This window comes from Notothenia rossii (genome assembly GCF_949606895.1).
Source record: "Notothenia rossii genome assembly, chromosome: 6".
NCBI classification, from domain to species: domain Eukaryota; kingdom Metazoa; phylum Chordata; class Actinopteri; order Perciformes; family Nototheniidae; genus Notothenia; species Notothenia rossii.
The window spans coordinates 72,830,036-72,849,257 of record NC_136909.1 but is presented as its reverse complement, the minus strand read 5'-3'; the positions used below and the strand labels follow the sequence as shown (position 1 = coordinate 72,849,257).

Here is a 19,222-nt window from a genome sequence, read left to right as displayed (position 1 = left end):
TTGATATTCTTTATTTATGTAAAATTATATATCTATACGTTATAAAATAGCAAAGAGGTTTTTATCACCAACATAAGTATTACATCTATCAAAATACAATTGTAAAAATATACTTGTAGACTGTTCTCATTTTCCTTTTTGACAGTGTAACTATGTTTGACCTAAGTCAGTGTTACCTAACTCATTCTTAAAAGTCCTCACAACATCATACTGTTTTGTATCTTATACGTCTAAAGTTGCATCTGGTAATTATTTAAGATTCCCATTATATTTTAATGGAAAAGTATGTTGACTGTTTATCTTATTGTTTATAGCTAATATTGCTGATTGCCATCACCATGGCTGCTTTAATGGAACTACAGCTGAGATAAGCCCTGAAAAAGAGTCACATGTGTGGCTTTGATGTGGCAAGGTCTGCTGAAAAAAAACTGTCCTTAAATGCTCTATTGCTTGGTTATTTATGTTATTTGAATGTTGCAGGATTTAAAATTGAAACAAAACATTAATAAATAACAGAAGAGAGTCAATAAATTACAGAGGAAAATCATTTGACTTTAATTGACTTTATTAACAATAACATGATTGATAAACTGTGATCAGTAATTTACAAATGTGTTTATTTTTATTCCTGGTGACATAAATTAGAAAGGTAACAATGAATACAATCATACATACAAAAGTGATGCGTATTAAACCCAATACACACTGACTGTGTATTGTGTAATAACTTTAAAACACACATGAATGCTTTCTGATGGTCATGATTTCTACTCAAGGGTGCTGTGCAGTAAGGCTGAAAACTAGTACCATTCCAAAAGAACTAAGCCCATAGATGAGACCTGAACACACCACCATCTATGGAATTCAGTTCTCATAGTACAGCACTTAAAAGGTTGGTCCTCAGGAGCCTCGAAAGATCTTTGAACACTTTTTTTAATAAAATAAATCCAAAATATTCTTGTACATAATTAATAAAACCTCTGTGATTACCAATAGAAGTGGGCTTAAGATACATGCTATACAAGATGTTAAGCAGAACATAGACGTTGAGTCACCTTCCCTTTTTCTCAAGAAAAGCAGTAATGATGGATGATAATGTCAGACCTGCTGTTTTTATTGGGATATTATAGCAAGAGGCAACTAATGTTGATCTTAAACAGTGATGAATCATAGTTGGCATTTGCATTAGTATTGCAATACATTTTAAACAGACATATTTTAATAAAATTGCATCAGATTATGTAAGGAAATAAAAACAAAGTGGAATACAAACCTCAAAAATGTTGTTATAATTGAATGGATCTAATGCTGTGGTTGTAGAGTTTCAGGGTCGTTTGGTAGTATTCCTGTAAATGCCCTTCAGCCACTGAAATGAAAGTATGTCCACTAGGCGGATGCAAGCAATGAATCATCACTGTGATAGTGCTCTGTTGAAACGAGAAATTAATCATCATTTATGGCCGTACACTCCCAGGAAAAAAGAACTTTGGGACAATGGGATTACTGATATTCAGTTGTTCAATGTATCTTTGACCCCTCCAAAGTAAGTTTGATATTAACTATTGAGAACCTCTTCCTTCATCTTCAAAAACACCTCATTCAAGGCCAATTACGAGTCAATATTGACAGTGACAGTACCGTGAGATAATTCTACAATGTTATCTCAGTCACTGTGGTTTATTCAGTATGAGTGTACATTCTTTTAAGGTACATGTAATACAGTGCAGTGAACTTTCTGAGGAAGGCCACACCTGTAAATGTTCAGGAAACTGCTATCTTTCCGGGTAGTTGGACTGGGTAACCACCGGTTCTACAGCTTATTATAATATAATTCCTGTACGAGAGACTTAATTCAGTCCTTAAAGCCTGCACTAGTTTAAACAGCTGCCAGTGCTCAAAATGTGGAAGTTGGTAAGTACTCTTTTCTACCAAATGAAACAGTTATAGTTTAAACATGTTGAAAAGTAGACTGTAAGCATTTCTGATATTCTTTAGATAAAATGTCCCTAGTATTATATTTTTTAGATTGACCATCATTTGACCAGTTTTCTGCCTATATACTTACCCAAGCAAATCACTGAAACTTTTCTCTTCAATCTGGGGCGTATAAGAAAATCCATCTCCTCATGAAGCCTTCCAGGACTGTGCTCGTGCAGGGTTGAGCTTTAAAAAATCTTCAGCAGTCCCATCTCAACAAGAAGATGTGGAATCAGCAACACGTGTCTAAAAATTGAATGAACATAACCATCCCACCTGCTTGTAGGCCTACTGCTCACTCTCCCATGTCGTCCAAGTCCCCTGGAAGGATTCAGCATACTGTCTGGCATTCAGAGCAAAGCACTTTAAATACCACCATCATTCACATCACCCATCAGTCTCCCTCCCCTCTTATCTGTTTTTCATACGCTCCCTCTGTTCGGTAAGCCTAACAGTCACTTCCCAGTAAGAAGGAAACAGTGGGAGTGGTGAGCAGCACGCCCCCTCACAATGAATCAACACATAATAGTTTCTGAGGAAAACCATCTGAGTGGCCCTGCCCCCTGTTCCCATAAAGTAAGCAGGGGAAAGGCTGTGTCTACTCGAGGAACCAGGAATTCCCCCACAGGCCGTGAACAGCTGTCGAAATGAGAGTCGATGACGAAGCGGACTCACTGGAGGTTTGATGTCCGGGCATATGCAAACAGAAACCTTGATGGGTGTTTTGTGTGTGTAAGAATGAAATAGTCTTTATAACACTACAGTGTACATAATAAGTAAGCGGAAATTCTATCCACGCACTGTGGTTGTTGAAATGATGTGTCATGTTTGAGCTGTTGTTTCCTAGAAGAAAAAAAAACATGTTTGCTAAATATTATTTATCAAAAGGGCAGTGTGGACTTGCGTCATAGCCTTGTTTATGCTGAGAATCCATTTATTTGTGTAGCTGGAATCATTCATTCAGGTGACTTCTAAAAAGGTCTTAAATAACACAGCCTTCCTAAAATAACTTTGTTTGTTCTCTGGTCACAGTCGACATGACAGGGGCGTGATACTGATTGTGTTCAATCAGCTGACAGCTATATTCAAACAGTTTGGTTTTTCATTGACCCTGTAAAAATCTTCTGGCTTCCTCATCCTCTATGACGAGTCACATCAGATACGAGAAACAAGTTTGAATTTCAGGCATACTTCCTCAGAAAAAAGCCCTGCCAAGAGTAATTCAACTGATTTCCTTGATCTGGACAAAAAGGGGAATCTACATGGTGTTGGGAAAATTACAACATAGTTCCCTTCCTGTACTTACATGAATCTGTAAATATTTCCTGTGTGTACATACTCATTGAAATGTGTCATATCTTTCGGCTTAACAATTGAGCACACCCAAATGACGTGGTGACATTAACCGAAGGTAAAAAATAGACAGCAGCAAGAGGAGCTGTTACTTGAATTAGAGGTACAGAGACCCCATAGAGTCCCATCATTGATGTGCAGTGACTCTAGAATCCACTTTCAAACTACATCCTTGGGCCGGTGGGATAAGTTGCAATTGACATTTTGCGCCAGACTTCAGAAACAAGCCTGGCTTTCATGCTGCTGTTTGAACGCTGGGGAAATCACTCGCAAAAGGTCACTGAGCCCATTTCCTTTCTTTCCTCTTCATGCATCTAAAGACCTGTAATAGCCCCTTTCAACTGCACTTCACTTTCTGGCAGACATATTCAAATGTCTATATAGGAAGTGAAAGATAGGTAAACCAAAGAGTAAAAAGGGAATGAGATAGCAGATTTTATTACAGCTTTACCATGGTTTCTCTAACATACAACTTCCCATCTTGAAATGAAGGACTTCCTGTTTTTTTTGTTTGCATTAAACAGTGCAGTATTCTTCTTTAACAGTTATTACATTAATAAAGCTGAATTTAAATCCTGAAGGCTGCTTTGCTTATTTAAGTGCCCTTTGCTTTTTGAAACGTAGGACTACTACATGTCTCTGAAGTCCTTCTTCTCCATCCCACAGGTGATCCAAAGAGAAAATGCCCCTCTGCTCCACAAATGTCTCAAACAGGTGCAGTCCACCGCCCACACCAAAGTAATGGGATTTGGTGGCGACGTAGACCAGTCCATCTGGTGCCAACAGCTTGTGGAGGGTCTTGTGTAGCGATGGGTAGTATGCAGTGTTGTAGATAGTCTCTGAGGTGAATATAAGGTCGTATTTGGGTTGTGGATTCTCCTGTTCAACCAAAGCAAGAAATGTGCACCAGTCACCGGAGAAAAAACGACACTTGGCTAGTAATGGTTGCTGGGATAGGTCTGTGGCTTTTTTCTTAGGTGGTGGGTTGCCATCTTTTTCATCTTCTTTGTCTTTCCCCTCCTTTTTGCAACCATCTTCCTCCTTCATTTTGCCCTTGCCCCTCCCATCTTTGTCATCGTCACTGTCTACTTCATCCTCCTCCTGGCAGTTTATTATCACATTTGGCAATGTAAGCTGCTCAATAACTGTACTGTTATAATCTTGGAAGTGGACCTGTCTGGCTCCTCTCTGCAGAGCCAATATCCCCAACAGCCCCGCACCGCAGCCCAGATCTAACACCGCCTTCCCCCCGAAGGTCTCTCCGTCTTTCTCAATCAGCTCCAGAAGGTCGTAAGTGCACTCCCACACCTTCAGCCCTCCCTCGTACACGCCAGATATAAGATCAGACCTCTGCTCCGCGGTACGAGAGAGGATTTTCTCGTCGTCCTCTCTCTCCAAAGCAGTTTTTTCAAAAACAGTCTCATTGAGGAAGTGAAGAGGAGGGAGTGTTCCTATGGTAACTGATTCAGTGACAGCATCCCTAAGGATGAACTGTGGGTCAGACAGTGGAAGGTGCTCTTTGGCCTCTTTCAATGGCTCGGCAGGTTTTGTATCATCCTCCGTCTGAAAATACAAAGCAGTTTGCATAGGCAGGAAATAAATGTCGACAGCACACGTTATGTGGTTCAAGTTAAAAATATCATTTGGCAGTACAGATATATAATTCAGCAATACAATGAGGCTGTGTGGGCTGGAGGCAGAAACTCAGAGGACAGGAATGTCCGGATTAAGATGACCATGATCCTCACAGAGATGTCCATTGAATTGTATTGCTCATAAATTGTTGATGTGTGTCAATGAAGTAACAACATGAACACTGTTGGTTTTTTGAAAACAGTATTCTAAAACGAAATAAATAAAATATTAAAACAGTCATTTAACATACAGTAATGTCTCACTTACAATTCCTAAGAACCAATATTAGTAGTGGTGATGTTGAAACACTGCTTTTTGAAGCTTTGATAACTACATTGAAAATAAGCCTAATCAACTCCAGGTTTCATTCAACTTGTCTTATGTGACATCTGCTGGTGAAATGAAGGTTGTCAGGCCAAATGTAGGAACTTGAATTTAAACAAATATAAAAGGGTGCCGTTTGATTAGATGATAATTGGTTTACAAGGATACTACAGGCAATGTACCTTATTTAAATTGAATTCTACATGTATATAAGTAACTTAAATATCTATATTATATAAAAATATGCTCCACTAATTAAGACTGATTGACTGGCTAATGATTTAGAGAATATTATGTGGGCAGTGGTTGGTCTAAATGTTAATGCAGTCCCATACACCAGAGCACAACAGTTCAGATTTTTATTTTCCTCTGAACTTTGATTTTAGACACTACACTATCAACTCAGTAGTGACTCGGGTACTGATCATACAATCAGTATGAATTAGTTTGTATTGTCAGTCCTCTGCCCTGTGACGTCAAGGCTCGTGGCAAAGAGCATGTCAACCTACGCTCTTTAGTGGATGCACACCTAAACCATTTACATTTTCATTGTTGTCAAGTTGGAATCATACAGCTGAAATAACTTGATAAGTGAATATGCATGAATGACTTGGCTGATTTGGTCAATTTAGGAGAGGTTTAGGGGGTTATTGAGCTATCTCACATCGTCAAAAAAACAAAAACAACTCTATGTAGGGGCGTGTGGCGCAGTGGATAGAGCTTTGGTGTTCGGATCAAGGGAGCACAGGTTCAAACCCCACTGCAGTCAGCATGTCGTTGTGTCCCTGGGCAAGACACTTCACCCCAAATTGCTCCTGTGGGGATTGCCCACAGTATTGAGTATGTAAGTCGCTTTGGATAAAAGCGTCTAACAAGTGACATGTAATGTAGATAATCCAAAATTACCTATCTACCTTGTGCATATAGTTTGTGTGTGTCTGTGATATTTTCCTGTATCTATAATAATAAAAGAAAGGACGATCATCATATCTTCATAGTTGGATAAATCCCAAAATCAATACCATTTCATCCTTGGATTTAGTCTGAACCCTTTTTTGCAAAGACAATGATATAAGAATAAACTGAATTATTCATTATAATGTGTAAACACCACCTTAAGGAATGTAACTTAAGAAACTGTAGAACTCTTCTAAATGTAAAATAAACATGTGCAACAGGCAATGAGCTACAAAAAAAAACTGTAAGTAGACCTAGATTTTTTGGAGAATAAACTTTCAATTATGAATGTCTAGTTTTGCTGTTTGCTTTGGTGCTGTTCTGGACTACTTGTACCCCTTTAATCGTTGGAATTTCTATAGATGTGATTGTGAAGGCAATGTGGATGTTGTACTATAATATGTTTAATTAAAATAGAAGAGAAGGGTCTATATAAGCCTAGTGCGAGGGTCCTGATTTCCCCCACAGTCCCAAGCCTTTATAAACGTATTCATGCCACTGCATGCACACATCATGGCACGTATTGTATATTTCTTTAAATATTGACCAAATCCTTGCCATCAGGTCAGTTTGCTGAAGTCCATAAAGCACTACCTGACAATTTTGAGTACTTAATCTCAAACACATTGTTTGTGAGGTAATGTTACTCACAGATTTAGCTGCAGTCTCTATTTTTTCTTTTTGCACTTTATATCCATCGTCTCCGTCCGGGTTGGTTGTTAGAGCTGGAAGGTCAAAGTTAAAGCAAAAGGACATTATGACAGTCAACACAGCACAGCTAGCTGTAGTTTAGAGGCTGGAAAGTTGGTATCCCCGCTCACTACTGCTGGCTCCACATGGTAAGCAAGTGTATCTAAGCAGACAGCTGCGTGTAAGAACTACATATCCCAGAAGTCTGCCAATCAAAATAACCGAAAACGTGTAACATTGATGTTGTTATAGTGAATAAATGCTTCAAGTTAGGTTTGTTCGGGTTTAGAGGCATATGGTTGTACGAAATGCAAAAACAGAACTATACATTGTTGAAGAAACGCTCCATATCTGAATGTCATTTCCTGACTCAGACTACCATGATGCCTTTCGATGTGATTCTTGCGCAGGCGCAGTTGCTCTGGATCAAGATTGAGATTTGTTAACTGTCACAGAAGGTGCCTGGTCCTGCTCTTCTTTGCTAATATGTGGCAATAATACAATTTTTGCTTCCCTTTTGGAAAATGTCGACGGGTGGGACAGTTTCGGAAGGATTTTTGCCATCATAGAACAGTGAGTGTTCTCTCTAAAAATATGCAATGTTATTAAATATCAAAACGCAGCACACAGCGTCGGGTACGCAAAGGAAAACATTTGTGACATCCAGACAAAAGGGATTTGGGAGGCTTAGGTTCGTGTTGACAGCTATGTTTATTATGGACACATCATATGTTATCGCTTTCCAGTGACGATAGTTTAGCTAGTAATCTTGCAATGGCATTATAATAAACATTGGCACATAGCAGTTCCTGATGGTGTGAAGCTGAATTTCTGCTGCTGAGTAAAGTCAACTGTACTTCAGCCCACTGCCCCTGTCACCACACCTCAGGTGACTGCTGCACCTTCTTCACCAAACCCAGACTCCACCCCGGCTGGAATGCAGTAAAGCAACTAGGCTTTTCGCATTTTTAGCCGCCAGCCCTTTCATTGTTTCTTGTATGGTTACCTCTATATATCTATTTTATTCACAAGCGAATGTTCTGGCTTGTTCCTCCATCAGCTTGACCGTTAATTTGATGAGGCTAAAGTGTCAGGGGTCAAAGACAGATGTGCTGAGTGTTGAAAACAACTTAACTAAAGAAGGAAAGTTCTCTGGTCGAAGGTTCAGGCATTGGTAAGTTGGATACATAGAGGTGAAACTACTTCAATAATCTATTAACGTTTTGTGTTAATCACTTGTCAAACTTTAAGTAGGATTTTTAAAGTTCTATTACAGGTAATATCTTGGTATGGTATTGTTTATCAAACAAAGACAAAAAACTGTCACCTTGGCTCTAAGACATTGAAAGAGATAATTTTCACTTTTTACATAGTATAGAAGACCAAACCGTGCAATGGATAACACGAGAAAATATAAAGCAGTTAATGCAATAGTAAATGCAACCTTTCGTTCTTTATCTCCTTTAGTTAGGACCCCAGTAAAATAACACAGATCCTACACTACGCTAGCTGAAATAACTTTTCATTTCCATTTTGTTATTTCTTGATATATTATGCAATTAGTGTAACAATTTATTGAAATACATTTAATCATATTTGACTCATTTGAACTAAATCTGTTTATTTGTTTTCTTTATTTTATTTGCAGGTGCGTGCATATTGCAGATGCAGAATGCGGTGGTGTCCCAGCTCATCGTTCCACCTGGTGCGGTGTGTGCGGTTACGGACCTGTACCAAGAGAAGAAGAAACACACTGCCACTGTGGATTAGGGAAATATGGGCTTACATCAGACTGCTGGTGCAGTCATTTTACTTTAACTCCCTCACAGACTCAGATGTGGTTTTCGACTCAGTCTTTGAGCCAGTGTTTTGGACTGTGGATTATATTACACGCTGGTTTGGCACGGTGAGTGTGTGTTTGTCTGTTTGCTTTCATTAGTTTTGAGGGGTTTTGAAGTGTTTCTCTGAAGAAAGTTTCTGTGGGTGTCCCCTGTCTTTGTCCTACAGGTGTTTGTATTTCTCGTGGTGTTTCTGACCAGCTCCATCTTGGCGATAGCCTACCTGTTCGTCCTGCCTATGGTCTTCCGCACATACTCCACAGCATGGATTACCTGGCACGTTTGCTATGGACATTGGAACCTGGTCATGATTGTTTTTAATTACTACAAAGCCACCATGACTCCCCCTGGGTACCCTCCCACAGTAAGATATTCACTTTTCTACATAACCACACGTAGCTCTACTAATCTGTGCTTGATGCTTAAATTAGTAATGCAACAACATGTTCTCTTTCAATTAGGTAAAAAATGACCGTCCATTTGTGTCAGTCTGCAAAAAATGCATCATTCCCAAACCAGCAAGAACCCATCACTGTGGTATCTGTAACCGGTGAGTCAATGTCTTTGTATTTCTCTTCTCTCTCCTTAATTAATGCATGGTTTGTATATCTCATTTGGATCATGTTTCTTTACCACCATAGCTGTATTTAGATATTTTCACATATTTAGCGATTTTGATAATATTTCAATAAATTGTTTATTGCCTCATGTTAAGCAAGGAAAACTATTGTCTATATACGTTTCAGACTGAATATCTTCTTTTTCCTTTGCAGATGCATTCTGCGCATGGACCATCATTGTCGTATCCTTTGTGTTAACATTATCTCAAATGTTTTTTGTTATTTGATAACAAATAAATGTTGGTTTTCCTTAATGTCACCATGTCAGCCTGGTTGAATAACTGTGTGGGTCATTTTAACCACCGTTACTTCTTCAACTTCTGTCTCTTCATGACCATGGGCTGTGTTTTTTGTAGCTTCAGTGGCAGAAACCTCTTCCTGGATGCATACAATGCTATTGAGGTAAGATGCCCACACTCACATTGTTGGCCTGATCGGGGTTTTGCCCTGGCAATCATTGTTAGTTATTCGGTATAGGTCTGGTACTTTTCCTCCATGCCTGGTGTCTTTCTCTACCAGGCTTTACTGTTCCTTACTGACACTTTCTTGTTTATGTCTTTAACACTTTGGGTTTGTGTACGCGGGCTGTTCCATTAGCGCTTTAAACATACGGATGTGGAAAAGCCGGGGGTACCAGTGACAGGGATGGGAGTTCTCATAGGGCTCCTCCCACCTGGCCAGGTAGAGTCTCAAAGTGCACTCAGAACAATTATAAATAAGCTTATGTATTATTATTTTGTAATGATCTAATATGTCCCCTTTTCCATTTTTCTCAAGACCAACTATCAGACAGCTGCACCTCCGTACACCTTTAAGGATAAGATGATTAATAAGAGCATCATCTATATGTGGGTGCTGACCAGGTAAAATATGCATTTCATTTTGCCACTTGCCATACAAAGGACAATGCTATCTAGTACACAAGTTCATAATATTACCAACTTCAAATCAAGCACTGTGTATGCAGTTCACACTGAAAGAAATACAGTGTAAACAGTGAGTAGTTGATATTGTGACGTGGAAGTTGTCTAGTATTATCTTGGCAGAGGATCAAATTAAACGTTTCTTCTTATTTTAGCACTGTTGCCGTGGCACTGGGAGCTCTGACCTGTTGGCATGCAGTCCTCATATCCAGAGGAGAGACCAGCATCGAAAGACACCTTAATCACAGAGAAAAAGAACGGGTGGAAAAACGAGGACGGGTCAGCATGTTAAATATCTTCCATATGAAAAACATTTAATTTGGGCAATCTTTTTTACACGATAGTCAAAAGTAAATTATTTGTCTTGTAAATGTTATCTTTCTTTTTTCTAAACTGCTCTGCCAGGTTTACAAAAACCCTTTTGACTATGGAAGGCTAAATAACTGGAAAGTGTTCTTTGGCGTGCAGAAGAGAAGGTGCGTCCCCCTGATAATGAATCTCATGCAGCATCAATCATCGACGTTACCTTGCACTGCTTGTAACCTGTTCTGCTTTATCTTTGTCTGCAGTCACTGGCTCACACGTGTTTTCCTTCCCTCTGGACACACCCCACCTGGGGATGGTCTGACATGGGAGGCCTTCCCAGTCAAAAAGGACGAAATACCTGTATGACAGACTCTAAACAGGTATCCATGGAGTCTATTTTCAGCAGTTTTTGCTGTGTACAACCCACTCTGGTTCTCTGGCTGGTTGGCCTAAAGGATCCTTGCAGGGTGGCTTCACACAGCTGAAGAAATTGGATAATGTTAACCTCCAATACCTCAAAACGTACAGTGGCATTGCTCATGGTTGGACGGTGTACATTTTTCTACAAGTAAAAGGGCAAGGTATCATGGATTGTTTATTCTCTACTGGCTTTTAAAAACGGGTCTTTCTTGACTCTTAAGTGTTGTAAATACTGCAGAACCCAGAAAATGTATTATTTATCTGTATTTTGTACCTGTTTAGTTAATAAATCTTTATAAAGTGCTTTACTTAAACAATGTGTCACATTGAATATTCAGATATTACTTAAGATGGACATTGCATTTTATAACACATTCATAAATTGCATGTAAAAAATAACTGGTAAATGACTGTAACATGTATTTTTTGCTAAAGAGCAAACAAGCTACAGCTCAGGAGTTATGTCACACTGTTGCTTACGCAGACAGAACCAGAAACATGCTGCTGGTAGAGAGGGATTTTTGAGATGCAGATTTGTTGTGCGGATTCATATGAATGTTAGATCAGAAAACAAGCAGTAAGGATGCACACAGATGAAAACATAAGAATAGAGGAGACGTGAAAATGTTCCCCTCTTAATTGAGCAACATCCAGCTGGCATTAAAATGATTCCAAGGAAATATATTTTATATAATATTTAGCATGTTATGCATTTGATGAGAAGGCAATCAAACAAATGAGTGGTGAGCGTGTCAGCTACAGGGTGGTGCAACAAAAAGAGATGGCAGATAAAGGGAGAAAAGATTAAGGGAGGGTAACAGATTTGAGCCAGTTTGCAACCCTCTTCACGCTGCCACCACTCATCACATCCCCCACTCTGTCTGAAACAGACTTCTCACACACACACACACACACACACACACACACACACACACACACACACACACACACACACACACACACACACACGGTTGTCAGTATTCACTCCTCCAGCAGATGTCAGTGTTCATCTTGTCAAGGTTGGACAAAAAGTGTACAGTCTGTTTCCAGGATAAAGATAATTGACAGTAATAAAAAAAAAACATGTTTTTAGACGTTTTCCATAATAAGGAAACATTAGCTTTTATTTGTGAATATTAAACGGAATACTGTTCATTTATTTTGAACTGTACCTGCATGGAGTTACATGTTTGTGATTGCATGGACACTCAGTGTGACATGCTATTATGAATGCTTCGTATGGATTTATAATGGCCATCCCAAGGCTTGGCTAATCATAATTGATATGGTGCAAAAACATCCATCAAATTCTTTATTATCATATGTACAAAAGATACATTGCAGTCACAGGCTCCCCAACAGTGCAATGTGCAATTAAGACATAGAAAGAAATATAGAATTCAAGTATTGTAACTAAACAGTTCAATTAACGCAATGGTACCATTAAAGTTGCAGGAAGATGGACTAAGCTAGAACAGAATGTAGAATTAAAGACTGTTCAGTCAGTAGTGCATTTTGTAATAGTACACACTGTTCTGGACTGTATACAGATATGTGCTGTGAACATAAGAAATTATTGCATATTCCTGATTTTATTTAATAAAAAAAAGGCAAAAGTGTATTCTGTCTGTAAAGAAAAGTAGCTTAACACTGACAATCATACCAGTATAAATACTCCCACCTTGAATTCAGAATAAAAGCCCTGACAATAGGTTTGTTTACAAACATGTGTTGCTCAAAAACTCCTAACATTGAATTGAAAAAAATGTATTATCACCAAATGTATCGTAGTCACAGTTTTTATTTTTTCAAAACATTTTTTCCAATTACCTTCCTTTGCTATTCTGAAGGGGTAATTTCCCAGTTTCCGCTTTTATTTTGATGAGCTCGAAACTCAGAGCTAAAGAAGGATAACAGAATTCGTTTAAACTGCGCATGCGTGTTGACTGAAGGATTTATTCTAGATCAGTGCCAACGGATTGTGCGGGTGATCTGCATTCATTTTTTCGGGCGATAAAACGGAAATTGATGGCTGGTTTCGTTGTTTTTTATTGTTCAGGAAGCTGTTGATATTGTCCTGAGGCTCTGAAGGGCCTGACTGGTCCCCAGCCCGTCAGCTGCCTCAGTCTGCTGTCAAACTGCCGCATCTCCTGCTGATCGTCGCGTCAGGCTGATAACTTCACTTGGAAGCAAGTTTGGAGGTGGCAAACAAACTGCAGACGAATGCATAATTTAGCAGACTGGATTTCCGGTAGGCAAAATTATTCACATATTTATTTAAAAAATAGCTGACATAGCAAAACGCATGGGGTTACGCAGCCTACAAAATAATTCCCATCGCAATAGCCTACATGCTGAATTAAAACAGGGTAAATCAATTGTAATAGAAGCCTACATAACATTATGTGAGTGGAAATTGAGGGCAACAGCGACATTAGGTTCAGGCTCGTGCTCCCTGCCAGCTGGCAGTACACGTGACGTAAACATCGCAGGTTGTCTGACCTCATAACAGGAACAAGGAGTGCTGAGTTGTCATTATTCCCCGATGAATGGTGCTCTATATATAGGCACTTCATTCTAAATTATTATTATGAACTGCTTTTTATCGCCCTTTTTATAGATACTATGATATTTGTTCTTGCTGTTTATTGTAGGGACGGTGATGGGGGGCTGTGTGGGCAGGAGTAGGATGGATGGACAAGGGAGTGCCCGAAGCTCGACAAGAAGCAAAAAACGTGGAGGTAAGAAGCTGGAACACATTGGACTCCAACCTGTCTGTTTCATAAACAGGCCTAACTTCATATTTGTGTGAATGCATAAGAAACACAAAGTTATTTTAGTAGATAATATTATTAAACCAGAAGCTGTGAATAAGAGTGTTTTTAAGTGAGATAAAAGGTGATAATGTGAGTTTAAGAGAGCCTTCACATATTCTTATAAAGGACCAACATGGTTAAATTATTTAGGGGCATTGCTTCTTTGATGATGTATTGAAATGCAAGTTACACAGAAGACTTTTTTGATACACCAGACACATAATAATATCAGTCACCTTGTCAGAAACAGTCAAATGCTGCAATTTTTATGAGAAGATGTATCATTAACAATTCATGTATTTGTGATAAAATGCAGGTTGGGGGTTGGATTCCCAACCACACCCATGTTGCATTGACGTCTTCAGCAGTCTGAGAGCTTAGTTATGTGTCTAATCTATGCTGTGCCTCTGCGCTGAAACGACAGTGTTTTATAATAACACTGGTCAATCCATTCCTTGTGGAAAAAATGTCTATGCACTCTGCTGGATTGTTATGCATTATGTATGGAGCAACAGCAGCAGTGGCCTGCACACAGAGTTTTCAAAGTTTGACCTACTTAGTGCATGATTTGCTTTATGACGACCTGCAGCAAAATATATTTACATGCCCTCTCAGATCATGTTCAACCACAGTAGGCTTCAATAATGAACTGCCTGGCTTTTTGATAATGAAGATAAACCATCACATGTTGAGCCCACGACAGTATGCTAGCTTCACCTTCAGACTTTAATAGACTGACAGGGTTTATTGTTTTTTTAATAGGTTTAGCATGTTGCTTTGGGTATTTCTATCCTCTAAATAGAGCTGATAGGATTAGGCCTGTTGTGTAAAGAAGCTACCTTCTGGCTAGGACACTCAACTTTCCCTCTTTCCATGAACTGATCCTGGGATATTTTGAGGTTGCATGTTGTTGGGAGGGATATAAGTGAAAGGTAGTGTGGTCATTAAGTAATTGGACAGTTGTATCAACAGAAAGCGGAGCTCTTATTTAGAATTTGCTCATTGTGGCAAAGCAGGTTTTTGTCTCTTCAGTTGATCTGCAATCTGCTGGTTCCTCAGCGTCTTTAAGGCATTAATGCAGACTTTTACCTGACTCACATCAAAGCTCAGATTAAGATCAGCCATGGGAGTATCAAACTCCAGGGAATACAACTACTATCACGGTCCAAACACACCCTTTAGGATTATGCTGAAAAGTAAGTATAGACTTTTGTGTGGCCTGAAATGCCATCATGTTTTCATGTTAGCGCTGTGTTTGAAGATTGAAGATTCAACTTATTGTCATTACGTATGTAACGAAACGGTTTCTCTGCATTTGACCCATCCTAGTGTTAGGAGCAGTGGGCTGCCATTATGTATGGCGCCCGGGGAGCAGTGTAGGGAATGGTGCCTTGCTCAGGGACACCTCGGTAGCACTTGGTCTTTCCGGGACTTGAACTGGTGACCTTCCAGTTGCCAAGCCAAGTCTCTATGGACTTCGCCACCACCGCCCAGTGTTTACACTGTACTTTGCCATAATTTCTCCCAGAATGTTTTGTGTACTGTATGTTGAGGTCAAGATTGTATGCACTGTCGATGCTTTTGTTTTTGCATTGATGTTTTTAGGGTAACAGGCAATGTTTGCAGTTGATGAAAAAAGAACATAAGGCAAAACAAATAAAAAAAAAAAAAAGAGAAAGAGGTCATAACAATCTAATTGATAAACTCCAAATTGCTGCGTCTGACTGAAATACATGCTTTCACAAGAGGTACGCGGATGACTTTGGGAAATGTGAGAATTAGTTTCACCTCGGGTTGCAGTGCTGATGTTTAGGAGAACACTTTGAAACTAGTCAATCAAAAGAAAACTTATTTTTACCAATTATTTGGATTGTCAATCCTTTGTTAAAGTACTATGTTTTATATTGAAATTGTAATTATTGCCGTTGGGTTTTTGACATTTAAAACCTCACCATGGCCTTTTTAAACTGGGATAAACATTTTTCCCCTTTTTTCCTTTTTTAGACACATTTTTACTTGTTAAGGTTAAAAATATACCGACACATACATTTATTATAAAAATAATTCTACCTTTCATCACAACTTCCAATATGAATATTATAACTAGTATTATTAGTAGTTATTAAAAAAGTTAACCAATGCCTGTTTTGGTATATTTGAGTTTAGTTTGTATATTTCCATCCGTCACAAATGTTTAAACTCGTAAGAAAACACACCCAGCTTAAATTCCAGGTAGCTAGGCTTACAGCTGTCAAAGCTTTCTGTCACTATACAATAACAGTCATGTTTACTTACTTCCTTGCAAGGAGGGTGGTAAAACATTCTTCAAATAAAGCAGGTTCTCATCCCTAATTACACATCCCTCTCATATGTCTTGTTTCGTGTGTGATGTGCTATGGGGTCATGACTTAAAAATATCCCATTAACCCTCTGAGCTAAAAGACTGTAGACCAAAACCCATGTTAATGCAATTATGTAATATTAATAACATGGGATCAGATGAATATAGAGTATAATCTCTACAGCAGTTTATTTTTCTTGTAATTATAGCTTTAAACTGAGAAAAAAGGTCATCTCTAAAGGTCATGGGGTCCCTTTTACCTTCATATGGTGGCCTGCATTGTTAATGACGGAAAATAATTTAAATCGGTGCATATTAGATGACGGGAATGGCCCCTCATGTCTAACTTAATTGACAAATTAAGACTTGTATTCTTTTTATGCAACATTTTGCATTAGAACATATATTTGGCCTACTGTCGTTTGCAGAAGTTATGAAATCATGATTGATTTGTAGAAGCTTTGTTTTTATCCGTGTGCTTGTTGTTTACGACTTAGGCTTGAGTCTTTTTGCGTGCTTTCATTGGCCAGAGAGTGCTCATCTCTCCAACCAATGCCTTATGGGATGGGTACAGATAAATCCTGTTATGTTGAACCTGATTACTGCCTATAATCCACTGACGTGTGCTTGTCAATGTGAGTGCATGGCAGTGCACATGCACATTTTCGTTACCAGCCACTGCAGTAATCCACAACACTATAAATAATCGCTTTTTTCTTTGAATTAAATTAAGTTTCTTGGTATGCTGGTACACTGGATGTAACGTATGCCAGCATGGACCAAACACTAAAGATCTGTCAATGAAGGATTCTTAGGAAGAGCTTTTTTGTCCTTATCTGACCTCAATGGTATGAAGGTGACCAATAGTACATAACACAATAAAGTTATAGAACATTCAAAACATGTATCGATAATTTATCTTATTATATATTGAGAAATGTTTGTTCTTCTCATAATGACTAGTGTTTCTTTTTCAGTAATGATGCTCTTTAGATAGAGATAGATAATGTGAAATGTTTTTTAGTGATTTACATTTGTGCCAGAAGATATAGCTCATTTTAGTACATTTTTTTATTTCAAACAATGTTTTTTACACTCACTCGTGCCTGAGGTGATGGTAAAGAGATCAGACATTTTTCCTGGCACCTTTTAAAAACTAAAGTGTCCAGCAGAGCATGGCCTTGATGATATTGGGGTGCTATCTAAAATCAGTCCTGTATTTTCTTTCAGGACGCAATGAGCCCCTTAAGAAGGAGCGCCCAAAGTGGAAGTGTGAGTACCCGATGACAGAGGGCCAGCTGAGGAGTAAGAGGGATGAGTTTTGGGACACGGCTCCTGCCTTTGATGGACGGAAAGAGATCTGGGACGCACTCAGAGCAGCAGCCCTGGCTGCAGAGGGCAATGACCTGGAGCTAGCACAGGCTATAGTAGATGGAGCCTGCATCACTCTGCCACACGGTATGAAACCACTCACACATACACACATGGCCTTTCAGATGTAGAAACGTTCTTTATCCAGCTATCAATTGTAATAAGCCGTACATGTCCTGGAACCTACTGTAATAATTCTCAAAATGTCAAAGGATAATTTCCTGAATCCCATGCATCAGTTGTTCAGAGATTACTGCTGTAATAGTTACATAATGGTCCCAGTGCTGCGTGAACACTCTGCATGGATTGGTGCACAAAAAGCCATGGCTGAGAGTTAAATGGAAAAAAACATTTATCTGCAAACACTCTAGAATGTTTCTGCTTTTCTGCTTTTAGTTCAAGGACATTTGTATTATTTATGTAGATAGAAGTGATGTAAGTAAATAAAATGTCAATGTCATGGCAACATACTTATTGAAGTAGAAAAGGGTATCAGTCTAAAATTAGTTGATGTTACTTGTAGAAATATTTTGGTGGTTTATGTTGTCCATTTATCCTTCAACAGGCTCTCTTACAGAAAGTTACGATGAACTGGGAAACCGCTACCAGCTCCCAGGCTACACCTTAGCCCCACCTGCCAACCTCATCTCTGAAACATCCGGTGAGTGCCAAGTCTCTGACTCCTCACAAAAACAAGCTCAACCTGTTCCGTGCAGAGAAGAGTTCCAGCTGCGGGTACGATTGTCATCAGGTAAGACACCCTGAGTATGACCTATAATTAAATATATGTTATGACCTTTAAATATACAGAACTACATGCTATGCCGCTTGCATGCGTGTGACATTTCATCACATCTTAGGCTAGAGACTGATTTATAATTCATAGCTTTGATGTCAACACTGTTTATACCTTGTGGTATCCTTAGGACAGGATGTGCGTCTGACAGCCAGCTTGGCCGACTCCATCGCTGAGCTCAAGAAACAATTGGAAGTAGAGGAAGATATCGCCGTGACCCGCCAGAGGTGGTTCTTCTCTGGGAAGCTCCTGATTGACAAGACTCGCCTTCAAGACGCCAAGATCCAGAAGGACTTTGTGGTCCAAGTGATCGTCAATATGGACCCTCCAGCCATAGCTAACTGAGGACTCGGAGTGAGTCAGTGGGATACAATGAAAAGCAATTAATAAAGGAAGTGCCAGAGAGGGGGGCAGGAATAGGAGTAGCGATTTGAATAATTTTCCGTTTGGCACTGCTGTGGAATTTTGTGTACATTTTTATACAAGAAATTATTGCTTTTATATTGCTCCTTTTTGTATTTCTTTCCTTTTTCCAAATGAAGTAAGAATATTGAAAAGCACTGAAACACTTTAGATTAAAAGTAGTGTCCTAGGATGCTCTGTCTGTCTCACTGTCTGTCTCACTGTCTGTCTCTCTGTTCGTGTGGACATCAACTGAGTTATATTGTTTACATGGTCCCCCCTCTTGTCAGGTGTGTTTGTAATTTTGCTTAAAGTGGACCTATCATGCTATATTTGAATAATATATTGTAGGGCCATACCTATATAAAACATGTCTGTGAATATTTTTTTGCAAAATACCAAACAGATCATGCATTTTAGCCATGCCTCATTTCGCTCTATTTGCTGTACTCC

At 39.0% G+C, this 19,222-nt stretch overlaps 3 protein-coding genes across 3 annotated transcripts; 2 read left to right on the top strand and 1 right to left on the bottom strand.

The window, feature by feature from the left end:
- Positions 1-3,752: 3,752 nt before the first annotated feature.
- Positions 3,753-7,220, bottom strand: mettl18 (methyltransferase 18, RPL3 N3-histidine). Its single transcript, XM_079687295.1, has 2 exons — positions 6,898-7,220; positions 3,753-4,893 (listed from the first exon to the last, which is right to left on the bottom strand). The coding sequence occupies exons 1-2, from the start codon at positions 7,000-7,002 to the stop codon at positions 3,922-3,924; spliced, it is 1,077 nt and encodes a 358-aa protein (XP_079543421.1). The 5' UTR covers positions 7,003-7,220; the 3' UTR covers positions 3,753-3,921.
- Positions 7,221-7,358: 138 nt separating this feature from the next.
- Positions 7,359-11,360, top strand: zdhhc16a (zDHHC palmitoyltransferase 16a). The gene is made up of 11 exons (XM_079687294.1): positions 7,359-7,509; positions 8,585-8,842; positions 8,944-9,138; positions 9,236-9,324; positions 9,548-9,576; positions 9,663-9,796; positions 9,992-10,075; positions 10,172-10,257; positions 10,473-10,596; positions 10,723-10,793; positions 10,887-11,360. The coding sequence occupies exons 2-11, from the start codon at positions 8,609-8,611 to the stop codon at positions 10,987-10,989; spliced, it is 1,149 nt and encodes a 382-aa protein (XP_079543420.1). The 5' UTR covers positions 7,359-7,509; positions 8,585-8,608; the 3' UTR covers positions 10,990-11,360.
- A 146-nt stretch (positions 11,361-11,506) lies between these two features.
- ubtd1a (ubiquitin domain containing 1a) lies at positions 11,507-19,216 on the top strand. The gene is made up of 5 exons (XM_079687296.1): positions 11,507-13,294; positions 13,698-13,784; positions 17,431-17,658; positions 18,137-18,322; positions 18,498-19,216. Exons 1-5 carry the CDS (start codon positions 13,267-13,269, stop codon positions 18,710-18,712), a joined length of 744 nt encoding a protein of 247 aa, XP_079543422.1. The 5' UTR covers positions 11,507-13,266; the 3' UTR covers positions 18,713-19,216.
- Positions 19,217-19,222: the final 6 nt, after the last annotated feature.